The sequence below is a fragment of the Lolium rigidum genome, chromosome 4 (genome assembly GCF_022539505.1).
Source record: "Lolium rigidum isolate FL_2022 chromosome 4, APGP_CSIRO_Lrig_0.1, whole genome shotgun sequence".
Lineage (NCBI taxonomy): Eukaryota > Viridiplantae > Streptophyta > Magnoliopsida > Poales > Poaceae > Lolium > Lolium rigidum.
In genome coordinates, this window is record NC_061511.1 from 223,566,662 (window position 1) to 223,583,401 (window position 16,740).

Consider the following 16,740-nt stretch of genomic DNA (forward strand, 5'->3'; position numbering starts at 1 on the left):
TGCCGACCTCGTGTCATGTGGGTGACGAGGTTGCGCTTGGTGCTGGCAGTCGGCGTCAATTTGGCACATCCGGGTGTCGACTTCTTCATCAACGTCGGAGCGTCCTATGTCTGCTCCTCCCATAGCAGGCACAATGTCTACTCTTCAGTTTGGATGGGAGGTTGGTTGATCTTCTGTTTGGAGTTTGGGTTGTTCGGGTGTTCGTGTGGGGCTTGGTCCCGGTTGTATAGGTTTAGTCCGATTTTTTATTAATTAATTAGGGAACCTTTTTCTTAAATAATGATTAGGCAAAGCTTTTGCCTCGTTTAAAAAAAAAACTTCCCCTAAATGGAGCAGCTCCACGGTAGAGTTTCAGAAAAAAAATCGATTGTAGAGTTCTTATCCACGGTGATTAACAACTAAATTAATAAAGAGCTATATGCATTTTTGGTACCACAACTTGTACTGAATGTGCATTTTAGTACCACAACTTGCAAAACGAGCACTCACAGTACCACAACTTGTACTGAGCGAGCAAATAAATCCACAACCAATCGAAAGCGGACACGTGGCATTGTGCTTTTCGCAAAAATCACCATGTATATTTTTTCTCCCGCAAATGTGGCCTTGGTGCTTTCTTACATGCAAGTCCCACCTGTCAGAATATAGAAACAATTAAAAACAATGTAACGTTTCGGGGGATTTGAAATCAGGACCTGTCGAAGCTTCATACTAAGCTTGCCACTGAACCAGACAACACTTTGTTCAAATATTTTCGGATTTCAGTTTATTATATAGTTTCTGGATGTCAAATAGACCAAAAAAATATATGTATAGAGTATATTCACATCGTTCTAACTAACTAAACTAGTATAATTTGTCCAAGCACGTAAATAACAATAAAATGAGCTACGTGTGCTACGTGATAGAATCTTATAGTTGTGAATACATGTAAAGGTGATCGTACATCTGTTGCATTGGTTAATAGTCTAGAGTGTGGTGGCATCGTAGACGACGCACACGACGGCATCGTCGGTTGCGGTAATGAGCCAGTTGAGAGCCGAAGAACAAGCGGGTGCTGCACTACCGCATGCCACGGCGGCGAGGCGAGGGGCGCTTCACACCACAATGCTGGGAGGCAGGAAAATGAAGTTATGATTAGAACCCCTCGCTACGAAGGAGCACAATGTAGAACAAGGCGTGAACCGCGGGCGCCACCATGGCCATGATAAATGTGGTGCCGGATACCACTGACCACCACGATGTGGTGCATGTTTAGAAGCGATGCTCGAGGAAGAGGAGGAAAACAAGAACCCGCCAACATCAGCGATAGGGGCACCTCAGGAAGTACCATGTAAGCAACAATGGTCTAGCCGGAGGATGATCTAGGAGACTGATTTACCCGATTGATCACCCGCGGCAGTCAGTGTAAGTGCCTATGCCGTTGGCTGCAGGCTATGGCTACGAGAGGCTATGCATGCCTCGCCTCATCATCTCGTCCCCTTCGGCGTGTGCAGATTTGGCTGATATCTTGGCTAAAATCACCGTAGCAACTTATGTTAAAGAAAATACATAGCAAACAATGTCTCTAACTTGAAAACCAGACCAAAAAGAGAATAAAACCATAACGTCTCTGTGCAGTAAACATAACCATGATCGATGTGAATAACCGCTATACATGTATTTAGGTCTGTTTGAAGATGCCCGCGCCGTCCAGGAATTATATAATAAATTGAAATCCGACAATATCTAAACAAAGTGTTGTGTTGCTCAGTGGTAACTGAGGCTCCTACAGGTCGTGAGTTCAAATCCCACGAAAAGTACATTGTTTTTAATTGTTTCTATATTCTGCCAGGTGGGACCTACATGTAAAGAAAACATCAAGGTCACATTTGCGGGAGAAAAATATACAAGGTGTTTTTTTGTGAAAATCACAATGCCACATGTCCGCTTCTGATTGATCGTGGACCTATTTGCTCGCTCGGTGCAAGTTGTGGTACTCCAGGTGCTTGTCTTGCAAGTTATGATACTAAATTGCACATGCAGTACAAGTTGTGGTACTAAAAAATATATAGCTCATTTTTAAAGGAAGTTCAACGCCGTACATGACATCGCTGTAAAAATAATATGGGAGGCGTTAAACCCTAATTGGGCCGCCGGTGTGACTTATATATATACCAAGGACATTACATGTGGGTCCGTATACACGGTACAATACTGGAGACATACATGAACTCTAGACAACTACATATATACAGTTTAACACTCCCCCTCAATCATAACTTATCCAAGTTAAGATTGCGACGAAATACTTCTAGCTGTCTAGTTGCAAGTGCCTTTGTAAAACCATCGGCCACTTGATCTCCTGAAGGTATAAACCGAATGTCCAACAATTTCTTAGCAACTCTTTCACGAACAAAGTGATAATCCACCTCAATATGCTTTGTCCTAGCATGAAAAATAGGATTAGCGAGAAAGATACGTTGCTCCAAGATTGTCACACCATAACACCGCTGGTCGAGGCTACGGTACTCCCAATTCAGCAAGCAATGTTTGTATCCATATAACTTCAGCAGTAGCATTAGCCAATGCTTTATACTCAGCCTCTGTACTAGACCGAGAAACAGTAGCTTGCTTCCTCGCACTCCACGAGACAAGATTTGGACCCAGAAAGACTGCAAAACCACCAGTAGACCGTCTGTCATCAGGACAGCCTGCCCAATCAGCATCAGAAAACGCACTGACAAGAATGGAAGATGATCGTCTCAAGGACAAACCAAGTGATATAGTACCACGCAGATACCGCAAAATCCTCTTGACAGCTGTCCAATGAACAGTAGTAGGCGCATGCAGAAACTGACACACTTTGTTGACAGCAAAGGAAATATCAGGTCTAGTCAGTGTCATATACTGTAAAGCTCCAACAATGCTCCGATAGCGAGTGGAATCCTCACCACTCAGCAAAGCTCCATCAGTCAAGGATAACTTGTCCGTTACAGACAAAGGAGTATCCACTGTTTTGCACGCATACATGTTGACCCGGTGAAGTAGGTCATGTGCATATTTTTCTTGAGACAAAATAATACCATCATGTACCTTCTGTACTTCAATCCCAAGAAAATAATGAAGCTCACCCAAGTCCTTTAAAGCAAAGTCCATGCCAAGATCATGAAGAAGAGCATCCACAGCCTTCTCTGAAGAACTGACAACAACAATATCATCCACATAGATGAGCATATATATCGATACTCCCCCTTTGTTGTAGAAGAACAGAGAAGTATCACCCTTGGAGGCTGAAAAACCAAGCGACTGGAGCTTAGAGCTAAGACGAGAATACCAGGCTCGCGGAGCCTGTTTGAGTCCATACAACGCCTTATCAAGCTTGCACACATGCCCAAAACGAGTCTCATACCCAGGAGGTTGACGCATATAAACGTCTTCTTCCAGAACACCATGCAAAAACGCGTTCTTCACATCCAATTGACGAAGCTTCCATCCTCGAGAGACAGACAAGAGACAGAACAAGACGAATAGTCGCCGCCTTAACCACCGGACTGAATGTGTCCTCATAATCAATGCCATAGCGCTGTTTAAACCCCTTGGCAACCAGACGAGCTTTATAGCGATCAATAGTACCATCAGTCTTGCGCTTAATTTTATAGACCCATTTGCAGTCAATAACATTCTGACCACGAGCAGATGGAACAAGACGCCAAGTTTGGTTCTTCATAAGAGCAGAATACTCCTCATCCATAGCAGCCTTCCATCGAACATCAGCAAAAGCTTCAGTAGAATTAGAGGGTTCACCCGTGCTGCAGTAATTGCCAAACTTGATACGATCATACCGGACCGTACCGTCAGTATACTCTTTGGGTTTAGTAATACCACTCTGGAGACGAGTTCGACGAGCAACCGGCAGAACAGGGACAACCGGAGCTTGTACATGTGATATAGGAACGGAGCCAGCTGAATCCGACCCTGGAGCAGAAGAGGCCACAGGGGACGCGGCCGTAGACGATCGCAGCGAGGGAGACAGACTCCCTGTCGACCCGCTCGTAGAGGAACCAGGCGTGGGCGGGAGATGCGCTATCCCGGGCGCGGTCGCTGAGGGAGCAGGCGGGAGCAATCCCGAGGCGGATGGCGCGACAGAATCAGGCGCCGATGATTGGCCGCCAGGACTGGCATCCAAATCATCATCGGAAGGCGTGCCGGAGCCAGAAAAAGCAGCAGAATCATCACCAGATCCTGCAGTATCACCTGAATCCTGTATAAATGACTCAGCAACAGCATCATTAGTAGGATTAGCACCAGATGGTTCCTGTAAATCATGCCCCTCATGCATATGCAAATGAAGTGGTTGGAGGGTGGGTGGGAGTAGATTAATTTCAGCGCGCAAACGAGCGCCAGCATTGGAATGAAGGGCTGAAAACGGGAAAACTGTTTCATCAAAAACAACATCCCGAGAGATATACACTCGACCAGTCGAAATATCAAGGCACTTGTAGCCTTTGTGCAGATTACTATAGCCTAAAAAGGCACACTGCTTAGAGCGAAATTGTAGTTTGTGTTGATTGTAGGGGCGAAGATTAGGCCAACAGGCACAACCAAAAATACGAAGGAACGAGTAGTCACCTGGACTACCAAACAAACGCTCCATGGGAGTTTGAGAGTGGATCACTTTACTAGGGAGACGATTAATGAGGTAAACAGCTGTGAGAAAGGCTTCATCCCAGAACTTCAATGGCATAGAGGCATAAGCAAGAAGAGACAAACCAACCTCGACAATATGCCGATGTTTGCGCTCAGCTGGGCCGTTCTGCTGATGCGCATGAGGACAGGAGACTAGATGGGAGATGCCAACACGCTGGAAAAAAGAATGGAGTTTCTGATACTCCCCTCCCCAGTCGGTTTGCATTGCAACAATTTTCTTGTCAAATAGTCGCTCAACATGATGCTGAAAGTCATGAAACTTCTGAAAAACATCAGATTTCTTTTTCAAGAGATAAATCCACGTGAACTTACTATAATCATCAATGAAACTGACATAGTATTTAAAACGCCCAAACGAATCCGAGGCAGGGCCCCAAACATCAGAAAATACAAGCTCAAGAGGGGATGTGGATACACTAGATGACTTTGGATATGGTAGTTGATGACTCTTAGCCATCTGACAAGCATCACAAACAGACTCTTTATTTGACTCACTAAACAAAATTTTATTATCTCTAAGAACTTGATGAACCACAACCGAAGAAGGGTGTCCTAGACGCCTATGCCACAATGACGAAGATGACTTGACGACTCCATGAGCTTGCCGACCCGGGGAAGATGGTGATGATGGTGGTGGTAGAGGATACAACCCGTCAACGCATCTACCTTGGAGCGAGAACCTCCCTCGTGTCCCGATCCTTGACAAAGAAAGAGTCAGGCCAATACTCAACAAAAGCATGATTATCACGTGTGAGGCGACTAGTAGATAAAAGGCTTTTTGTGGCTTCAGGAACATGAAGGATATTTTTAAGATGCAAGTCATGATTAGGGGTATGAAAAACAGATTGACCAACATGGTGTATATCCATACCTGTACCACTAGCCGTGTGAATCTGATCATTGCCATTAAACCGATCCCTCACATGTAGCTTGTCCAGCTCTCCAGTAATGTGGTCAGTTGCACCGGAATCGGAGTACCAGTTGGAGTCCACTCCATAGGCTCCATATGATCTATCAGCTGCCCCTACTGATTTTTCTGGACCGCGGTAACTCTTCTGAAATCTCTTCCAACAGTTTACTGCTGTATGACCATCCTTGCCACAAAGTTGGCACTTGTCTCTGGCACCATCACCACGGTACCCCTGGTTGCGTCCTCCATTGCCGCCTCCACGCGGATTATATCCATTGTATCCACGCTGATCACGTTGCTCATAATCGCCACGCCGATCATAGCGCTGGTCTTGATAATTCCGCTGCTCATAGCGTTGCTCGGGACGCTGATCCTGGTAGTTGCTCCGTCCACCACCACGTCCACCTCGGTAGCCACCTCCACGGCCACCACGCATTGCAGCATTGGCTGAGAGTTCACCAGTCGGGCTTTGACCCTCCAGCCTGGATTCATATGTAAGCAGCTGAGAGTACAGATCACTCAGACTAATAAATTTCTGGGCCTTGATCAAGGCAGTGATAGCAGCAACAAAACCGTTGTATGCCTCATCTTGAAGTCCGGCAAGCACATATGATATAACATCATCATCATCCGGTGGTTTGCCGGCGGCAGCCATCTCATCTGCCAAAGTCTTTATCTGATTGAAGTATACAGCTGCTGTTTTATTTTCCTTGTGGCACTGATTCAGCTGTGTGCGCAGATGCACCACGCGCGATCTGGACTGCGAGGAGAACATCTCCGTGACAGCAGCCCAAACTCCTTCCGAGGTCTTGATCCCGACCATCTGAGTCAACACTTCCCTTGACATGTTTCGAAGAAGATAGCCGAGGACAGATTGATCCTGGGCGTTCCATCGCACGTATTCAGTATTCGGGATTTTTACTTCCTTCCCGTCCTGATCCTTGGAGATGATTTCCTTGTCAGGTGCCGGAGATGATCCATCCAGGAAACCATAAAGCTGTGCACCGCGAATATCCGGCAAGATCTGAGCCTGCCACGGGAGGAAGTTGTCGCGGGTGAGTTTCTGCGTAACACCAACGAGAGGGAGGTTTCCGGCGGGCGTCGAGGAAGATGACGCCCCGAACGACATGGCTGCAGCTTGCAGCGACTCCCTTGATCCACGAAGAAAACGACGATGAACCGAACTCGATCGTCAGTGATGGCGGCGGCGGCGGATCAGATGTGTTTGGAAGAACCGTGCTCTGATACCATGTAAAAATAATATGGGAGGCGTTAAACCCTAATTGGGCCGCCGGTGTGACTTATATATATACCAAGGACATTACATGTGGGTCCGTATACACGGTACAATACTGGAGACATACATGAACTCTAGACAACTACATATATACAGTTTAACAATCGCCACTTGGAGAATAGATTCGATTACGTCCTTATCCGGATTCCTGTCCAGGCTGAAAGCAATGCGGCCTCTCCGTGATTAACTGATGCTGCCGTTCGGTGTCAAATGACATTGGTCGTCCATCACTTAATCTAATTCACGCCTACGTATCTAGCTACGTTTCATAGTGTTGTTCCTGCTTTTCCAGCAGACAACGGTCGATCCAGGACTGTTGCTTTACAGTGCTAGCAGATCCTATTACATTTTAAATTATACTACATGCAATTTCAACCTAGTTGGTACAATAATTTGGTCAGCTAAGGCCATGTGTAATGGTTGATAAGGCAGGTCTTATCTTAACGTCACTACTTAATTCAGATATAACAACAAAATATGATGTATAATATGTTAGTTTTATCTTTAGCAATTAGATATCCTTAATTTGTGGTAAGAGAGATTATGCTAAGATATCATCATTATATATATACCCTAAGCTAGATTAGTCCGTGCTTGCAATGACATGTTCAACTAAACGACCTCTATACCGAGGGTTAGTGTACATGAAAAGCCCGTGACATAGGGGTATGACGACGGTGACCCTTGGCATAGATCCACCGACATTTGTTCCATGGCACATATCACGTGGTCGTCGCTCGTCGGCATATAGACAAATGCATAGTTTTCGCCAGCCATCGAAAGCATATAGTAGTCAGTGTATGACATTGATGGTGTTATTTGTTTGATACTGACGGACGATGCAGGCCGAGCCGTTGGCTAAGAACCACACGTTGCCGCGCCTGGTGTCTCCCATGCATCCCCATATGACCATATGCCAAGGGCCAGGACGTTAGCGTACCTTGTGGCCATATGTCGAGGGCCTGGCGATCGACACACAAGGCACAAATGGCATCTTGAAGTGGCTCGTAGTCGGCCAGGTATGCAGAGGGCTAGATCGTCACAAACATTGGCTAGGCATGACGAGGGGCTTGGTCGTCGTCAAAGCCTGCCACGCGGTAGCACGTGATACCTCATTGGCGGCCGTGTTTGTTTCCAGTTTTTTTTTTTTTTTTTGCTTGTTTTTTTTTTGGCCATTTTGTAAATTAAAATGCTTATATGCACATATATTTTTTTAGAATTTATCTTACACACACACCCATGATCATCATCAAATCCACATATAGAAAAACAAATCCATCCCATGGTCTATGCAACCTGATCGATACATGTCACAAATCATGAGAAGTTTTCATGATTTCACATAAGTTAACATAGTCATAGATATGTATCACAAGAGGCACGACAAGTTCACATGGTGATATCCAACACGAGCACGACAAGTTTATTACACATAGTGCAAACGATCACAAAACGACAAGTTTGATACAAACTAGCGCACAATGGACTTAGAGCACCGCCACAACACGAAGTCCGCCGCCGAGAGCATTGTGACTACAAAACGAAGAAGGGCGTCCCTTGAGAATGGGAATTGGTAGAATTCTAAGTTTTAGCATGGCAATTGGTCTAATTCTAAGATTTTGCATGGAAAAATGTGCACGTATGAGTTTGATGCATGAAAATAACGAGAATCGGTTAGTTATGGGGCGAGGTAGAAGCGATAGGACCACAAGCACCACAGGTGTAAATCGGGGTGACTGGCTCTCTGAACAAGGAGTAGAGCGACGGTCGCCGGCATATGTTGTATGCAAATCGACAGGGGCACGTGGCTACGTCCTATGCTGACGGCCATGCCTAAGCCGAGAGTATCCCTAGGTATTTGTTCGAGTTTGCTGACTACCCGTCCATGCCGACAAACCGTTCTAGCAAAGTTGTCGGCATAGTGTCTTATTTGCCGACGATCCATCCATGCCGACAACTGTTCTGCCGAAGTTGTAATTAAGCAAAGTATCATGTACGCCAACGGCATGCTTTTGCTGACGGCTTTTAATTATGAGCCTTACGCATTTGTATCAAGGGCGTCATTAACAAGACGTTTGGCCTTTACTAGATGCTAGACAGAACGAGTTCAAGGAAACAAATTTTCTCGGCATAAAGAATCAAAATACATCCGTGATCATCTTTTTCTTTGGTGAGAAATCACTACGGGAAAAACTTTCTTTGCCGTGCAACTATTTGCACGGCAAAGGGCCTTATATGCACGGCAAAGGCTTTCCCGTGCGTTGCCGCACGGTAAAGCAATCGACGGCAAAGGCTTTGCCGTGCGCCTCGCCAATGTTGCACGGCAAAGGTCTTTGCCGTGCGACGCCGCACGGCAAAGGTTGCTTCTTTGCCGTGTGCTAAATATGGTTTATCTAAAAAAAAAGCTCCAAACTGATCGGTCTGGGATTCGAACCTAGGACACAGAGTAGAGAAAGCGTGCAACCTTGCCACTGAGCTAAGCGTTCGTTTGTTGATAACTATACCACGCCACACCTTTTGAGCTGAGAAGAAATCCAGTTTTTACATCTTTGCCGTGCGCTTACACTAGGCAAAGGTTTGCTTTGCCGTGTGTTTGTTAAAAACACTAGGCAAAGACTTGCTTTGCCGTGCGTTTGTTAAAAACACTAGGCAAAGGCGTGCACGGCGATGCCTTTTGTGCTTTGCCGTGTGCCAGCGTCTTTGCCGTGTAGCCTATCTTTGCCGTGCGCTATGTTGGTCCTTTGCCGTGCAACTTTCTTTGCCGTGCGCTCTCTTCCGTCGTTGCCGTGAATCAAATCTTTGCCGTGCGCTCGTGTCTGTGTTTGCCGTGGCTAAAATCTTTGCCGTGCGTTTTTCTACGTACGCACGGCAAAGAAATCTTTGCCGTGCGGAAACACACGGCAAAGATGCAATGCACGGCAACCGCAGTTTTTCCCGTAGTGAATGCTTTCCGGACTAATCTGTGGGTTCAAATACAGGGCATTGGTCCAACTAGCAACAGATTCACGGTGAAGATCAGGCCGGGTGACAAATGCATGAAAGAGGCAGTGTAAACAGGTGGCCTGCTGCCTGGGTCGAAGAGACCGAAGCTGGTGGGACTCTGCGGACGTACGTGAGCAGTGACAAGTGATTCTTCCTTTTCTAGAGACTAGAGTCCGATCTAGCGAGCCGACTGGATGGCACACACGACGAATGTATGCAGTTCCTTTTTTCGCTCATGTGGTACATGCAATGTTTTATCCCACAAAAAGAAAGCGACCTCGCGCGCCTCAAGCTCCGCGGTCCCCCGTCCATCATCCTCACAAGTCCTATCGCATCAACAGTTTTTTTTGTTGTTGCCCAGACCAGAACCAGATGTCCTGCCTCTGCTTCGCGTGCGAGATACAAGAAAAAGGATACATCTATCATGCAAATTAAGGTCACCAAAAATGACCGCGTGTGTCTGTTTACATAAGGGCGTGGACACGAAATTAGCATGGACCGTTTGCGCCTGGGAATGCCTCTAGTGGCCGTATTCCACAGTTCGCAAACATTTTTTTTTATTAATGGATACATACATATTACATATATTTTGGGACATAACATGAAATAGTGCAAAATAAGATACCTAATTAGTGGATTCTCCTGGTCATCGCTTTCTTTGTTGCGAAAAAGAATACCCAGTCACCTAAACAAGACAAGGGTGATGTGCCTCCTTTTTAGCTACGATGGACGAACATCAGGAAATCTACATTAGTAGCCTCAACTGGCGCTTGCCATCTTTATTGCAAAGAAGAAACGCCCTAGAACCTACAACTACCATGTCGATGTTGGCGATGTCTTCGACAGAGTCATCGCTGTGGTAGTGCCTACGACAGAATGAGTAGTCGAACACCATGAAGCTCATGTCACCATCGACTCTGTAGAGGCAGTGCAACAGACATCGACTCTGTAGAGGCAGTGCAACAGACATCCGACCTTCAGGTTGTGGGCTCTGGCAAACTTCTTAAAGTCAGCGTCGAGGTACATCTTGACTTGCCCGTCGACGGGCCACCGACAAAAGCAGCAGCTGGCTTCCTGCAGGTGCACGCCCGCCGGGTCCCGACGAGCGAAAAATCCACAAAGTTGTCTAGAGTCTCTTTCTGCCGAAATGGCTCTTCGGTGATGTGGAGGAAGAACTCGAAGTACATGTCCTGCAGCCACTCCCGAGTTCGCAGGTGAGGGCGAGCGCGCAAGCGACGGCGAGCGTGCAGATAGTGCAGATCCAGCACGACCACCCCTGCCCTGCCCGCAGCGGCCGCGTTCACGGCCTCGGACCCTAGGACCAGCCATGGAGCTCGTGGGGAGAAGGCGGATGGAGAGAAGGTGGGTGGCGGCGCTAGGGTTGGGGATTGGTGAGGTGGCTAGGGTTGTGTGAGGGGGTGGATGCGCCTATGCCCCATTTTATACGCTGGAGCCAGCCGAGGGGACGGTCGCACATTAAGGCCAACATACATGTCTAGGCCTGGGGAACCTGCATCGGCGATGCGCCATTAATTTCATGTGCAGAACGTGGAAGTGAAGCCGTCCCACCAGTACTATCGCACCAGGCGGAAGACAAAGCGGACCGGGGTTGTTGCCAGGCGGGCTCAAGGCAGAGAGGAGCGGTGCACACATTTTAACCCCAAATTTAAGCCCGTTTGTGTCCCCATAGACAACCTGATCAGTTTTCGTTGGGCCTCTCAGCTAAGGGCATCTCCAGCGGGGCGACGCATATTTATGTCCGTTTGCGTCGGGCACGGACACAAAAAACGTCCGCATGTCCGCATGCGTCTGCCCCTTCTCGAGCGGCAGAAACGCATTTATTTAACCGCATGCGTGATTAGAGAGGAGAGAGAGGAAAAAATTATGTTTGTGTGGCTAGAAATAAGCGCATGCGTGATTAAAGGAGGAGAGAGGGCTGCATGCAGCCCAACCGGACACAAACGGACGCGCGGACGTGTCCGCAGAGACGCAATCCTGGCGCATATTTAGTCCACGTTTGCGTCAGGACGGACACTGCGGACATTTTGCGTCGCCCCGCTGGAGGGCGTTTTTTGTCCGCGCAGACGCAAACGGACGAAAAACGTCCGTTTGCGTCGCCCCGCTGGAGATGCCCTAAGATACATAGTTTTTCAACTACGTAATCCCAAACGGTCTGTTTGCGTCCGTCTGACACCGGGCGGCTGGAGATGCCTGAACACTTTACGGTGATTCACATTTCCATAGACGAACACACGATTATTTATCTAGTACACTTGTGCGACGTGAGGCGGCGGTGGCGGTTGGACGGCCTTGCTGCTGCAGTTGTGATCGGTGCTGGTGTTTTCTTTGACCGCGGCGGTGACGGCTTGGGGCAGCTCGAATGGGCCGAGGCGGTGGTCACCGAGGCGAGTCTTGTAGGCGGCCTTCTTGTACTCGCCCCAGGTGAACTCCCTATACAAGCTTTGCTCCCCGTCCCGCATCAGCTCCGGCAGCGGCGCGATCCGCTGCGTGGCCGCCGGCCCGCCGAAGTAGATCACCGAGAGCCGAGACTGCTTCCCGGCCTCCGGCGCCACCACTCGGTGCTTCACGCTCCTGAACCGCCCGTTCGTCAGCACCTGCTCCATCGACCCAAAAGTTGTCAGCATCAGCATGCATGTGAGAAAAAAAACAGTAACTAGTGCAGTGCATGTGCATCAGCCATTAGATAAGATCGAGATCAGATAAAGTTCGAGACCGCCGTACAGGTAGTAGGGAACACACACGAGCTAGCTACGCGTGGTCGCACGGCCATGAGTTGAGGTGCAAGTTGCACGGTACGGCGTTGACAAGAACATGAGGTGGGGGTTTACGCTGCACGACCGATCGAGGCAAGAACCGACACAACCTAAATAATGGATCCCAGGTAGATTGCTGAACGAGGTAGACGGTAAAGGTAACTGTAAGTGATCAGTGAGTGTGTACCTGGAGTGCGTCGCCGACGTTGACGAAGAGAGAATCGGGGTCGGGGGCCACGGGGACCCAACGGCCGTCGCGGAGCATGATCTGGAGGCCACCAGTGCCGTTGGACCGCAGCACGGAGATGATCTGCGGGTCCGTGTGCTCCCCGAATCCCGTCACGCTCGAAGCCAGGGGGCACGCCGGGTAGTGGTTCACGCGCACCATCTCGTCGCTCCCCGCGGCGCCCACCACCATCCGCCGCAGCGCGCTACGGTCCGCCAGCCCAAGCCCCTCCGCCATCAGCTCCAGCACCCGCGTGGCCACATCCCTCACCGCCACCGTGTACTCCTCCAGCGCCGCCCGGAGCGACGGTGGCAGCGAGGATGCCTGTATTGTGCTGGAGCCGAGGGAGAGCAGAAGGTACTCGAGCCATCCGACGTCGCCGTTGGGGCCGATGGTCTTGCTGCCGTACCCGAAGGGCCGCACCGACGCGTGCTCTAGCTTGTCCTTGTGCGGCAGCGCGAAGAAGGCCCCGGCGCGGGACTCCAGCGCCTCGGCGAGGGCCGCCGGCACGCCGTGGTTGGTCGCGCAGAAGAAGCCCACGCCGCGGCACGCGTCCGCCACGGCCGCAGCCGCGCCTGGTGCCGACAGGTCTACGGTCGGCACCGCGGCATTCGCTGCCTTGGGGCATTTGACCAGCGGGATCTGGTCGATGGTGCAGGGCACTGTGATCGCCACCATAGCTACTACACGGACCACCCTTGTTGTCGTGTTCACCACGGCTTGAGAATGAAACAGAGCAAGAACAGAGGACGTGGGTTGCCGAAGCAAGGGAGGGCGGGAGATGTGGATTGTTCAGCTGTTCAGTTTCGCGGTTGAGGTGGTGGTCCGATGAGCTGGGTAACGGCCTTGCCCCCATATATAGGCGCCAGGAGCATTATGAGCTGGAGGGAACCAATGTGCTGCTGGCTGCTTGTTTAGTGGGAGGAAAGAATGACGTGGGTAAGTAGAAACGCAAACGCAGCGGTGGGGATTGAACCTGATGCATGGACGAGCCCCATCGACATCGCATTTTGGTAGGAGTACCAATAATTACAACCGATGAATGCTCGTCGCCTGCCTGCGACAGCAGACTTTTTTTCGAGGGTGTGTATGTCTGAGTTGACTGAGATCTTCTTAAGTCTCAGTCACCTCCGAAAAGTGCAACTACGGTTTAAAGAAAAGTGTAACTCCATTTAGTTATACTTTTTTAACAAAAAAGTACAACTCAAGCACTGCGACATAGCAAAACTGTTTTTTTCGAAACGAGGAAACATGTCCCAACCTCTGCACCAATTGATGTATATGTCATTTATTTCAACCTGTGACAACTCACCCGTAGAGAGTAACTGGAAATCGCACCTATGCTAGTTACATCATTACAAAAACCAACCTTGTTAAGTTGTTATCTACTTATCTCCTCCTAATCAATGAAAGCAACACTATCATATTTCATAAAATGTCGTGAAGACAAATCGAGAATACAAAAACAAAGTTGTGATATCCTATGACACGTTGATATGGGAAAGACTATATGTTTGCCATAGTTGTCGTGTAAATTAACTCAGGTCTCTCCCTGCCTGTATAAAGAGTAGTTCGCGCACCCTGCTGGTCCTCTAAGAGAACTCCAGTGACGCCCTATACAATACCAACTGGTGGGCACCGCATGCTAGTGACTCCTCTCTCATGTGTTTCTCTGCTTCCCCGCCCCACCAAATCGTCGGGGCCTACCCAATTCTACGTCAACCTTTTGCCACCGCCTACCCAGCAAGCATGCACAGGTCTTCCTTGATGTAGGTTGCCACTTTCGTCGTCGTTTCGCTACTCCCATGATCCACGTGTTGGCAGCTTGTACCACTAAGTACACTGTCGCCGCCACTTCCCACCGGCCTTCTGAGCTACGGCCAAATCACGCAGCCAGCCAACATCTCTTGTCCGAGCGATGTCCCTAGTCGTCTTGATGGGCACAAAGCTCTGTCCAATAGCATCTCGCACCAGCCCTATATAAGAATCGGGTTAACGGTATATCTTCATGTGTGTTAATGAACCACAACAGTTACAAATATATTACGACTTTTTAGATATGCCTGGTGCGTGTAGTTGACACGTCCGTTGGGAACCCCAAGAGGAAGGTGTGATGCGCACAGTAGCAAGTTTCCCTCAGTAAGAAACCAAGGTTTAATTGAACCAGTAGGATTCAAGAAGCACGTTGAAGGTTGATGGCGGCGGGATGTAGTGCGGCGCAACACCAGTGATTCCGGCGCCAACGTGGAACCTGCACAACACAACCAAAGTACTTTGCCCCAACGAAACAGTGAGGTTGTCAATCTCACCGACTTGCTGTAACAAAGGATTAGATGTATAGTGTGGATGATGATTGTTTGCGAGAAAACGAGTAGAACAAGTATTGCGGTAGATTGTATTCAATGTAAAAGAATGGACCGGGGTCCACAGTTCACTAGAGGTGTCTCTCCCATAAGATAAATAGCATGTTGGGTGAACAAATTACGGTCGGGCAATTGACAAATAGAGAGGGCATGACAATGCACATACATGATATGATGAATATTGTGAGATTTAATTGGGCATTACGACAAAGTACATAGACCGCTATCCAGCATGCATCTATGCCTAAAAAGTCCACCTTCGAGGTTATCATCTGAACCCCTTCCGGTATTAAGTTGTAAACAACGGACAATTGCATTAAGTATGGTGCGTAATGTAATCAATAACTACATCCTTGGACATAGCATCAATGTTTTATCCCTAGTGGCAACGACACATCCACAACCTTAGAGGTTGTGCATCAACTGTCCCAGATTCAATGGAGGCATGAACCCACTGTCGAGGCATAAATACTCCCTCTTGGAGTTACAGAGCATCTAACTTGGCGAGCCTCTACTAATAGCGGAGAGCATGCAAGATCATAAACAACACATAGGTGATAGATTGAGTAATCAGCTTGAGCATAGTGTTCTCTAACTCCATCGGATCCCAACAAACACAACATGTAGGATTACAAATGATGATCTTGATCATGATAGGCGGCTCACAAGATCTAACATGATAGCACAATGAGGGAAGACAACCATCTAGCTGCTGCTATGGACCCATAGTCAGGGGGTGAACTACTCACACATCGACTCCGGAGCGATCATGGCGATGAAGAGACCTCAGGGAGATGATTCCCCTACTCCGGCGGGAGTGCGGAGACGATCTCTGAATCCCCGAGATGGGATTGGCGGCGGCGGCGTCTGGGGAAGGTTTTACGTATCGTGGCTCTCGGTGCTTGGGGGTTTCGCGACGAAGGCTTTAAGTAAGGCGGAAGAGCGGAGTCGGGAGGTCGCGAGGGCCCCACACTACGGGCCGGCGCGGCCGGGCGCCTCTGGCAGCGCCGCCTGGTGTGTCGGCGCCCGTGGCCCCGCTTCGTACTCCCTCGGTCTTACGGAAGCTTCGTGGAAAATAGGCCCTGAGGCGTTGATTTACGTCCAATTCGAGAATATTTCCTTACTAGGATTTCGAAACCAAAAACAGCGAGAAAGCAGCAGCTGACTCTTCGGCATCTCGTCGATAGGTTAGTGCGGAAAATGCATAATAATGACATATAATGTGTATAAAACATGTGAGTATCATCATAAAAGTAGCATGGAACATAGAGAATTATAGATACGTTTGAGACGTGTCAAGCATCCCAAGCTTAAGTTCCGAGCTCGCCACTCGGTTGGGTAAGCGATAACAAAGATGATTTCTGAAGTGACATGCTATCATAATCTTGATCAAATACTATTGTAAAGCACTTGATCAGATGAGATGCGAGCGATTCGAAGCAATGGTAGAAGACAATGAGTAAACAAGCTGAATCATATAGCAAAGACTTTTCATGAAT

General features: G+C 48.5%; 1 protein-coding gene across 1 annotated transcript; it reads right to left on the reverse strand.

The window, feature by feature from the left end:
* Positions 1 to 12,142: 12,142 nt before the first annotated feature.
* Positions 12,143 to 13,556, reverse strand: LOC124649600 (gibberellin 2-beta-dioxygenase 3-like). Its single transcript, XM_047189201.1, has 3 exons — positions 13,149 to 13,556; positions 12,840 to 12,962; positions 12,143 to 12,493 (listed from the first exon to the last, which is right to left on the reverse strand). Exons 1-3 carry the CDS (start codon positions 13,554 to 13,556, stop codon positions 12,143 to 12,145), a joined length of 882 nt encoding a protein of 293 aa, XP_047045157.1.
* Positions 13,557 to 16,740: the final 3,184 nt, after the last annotated feature.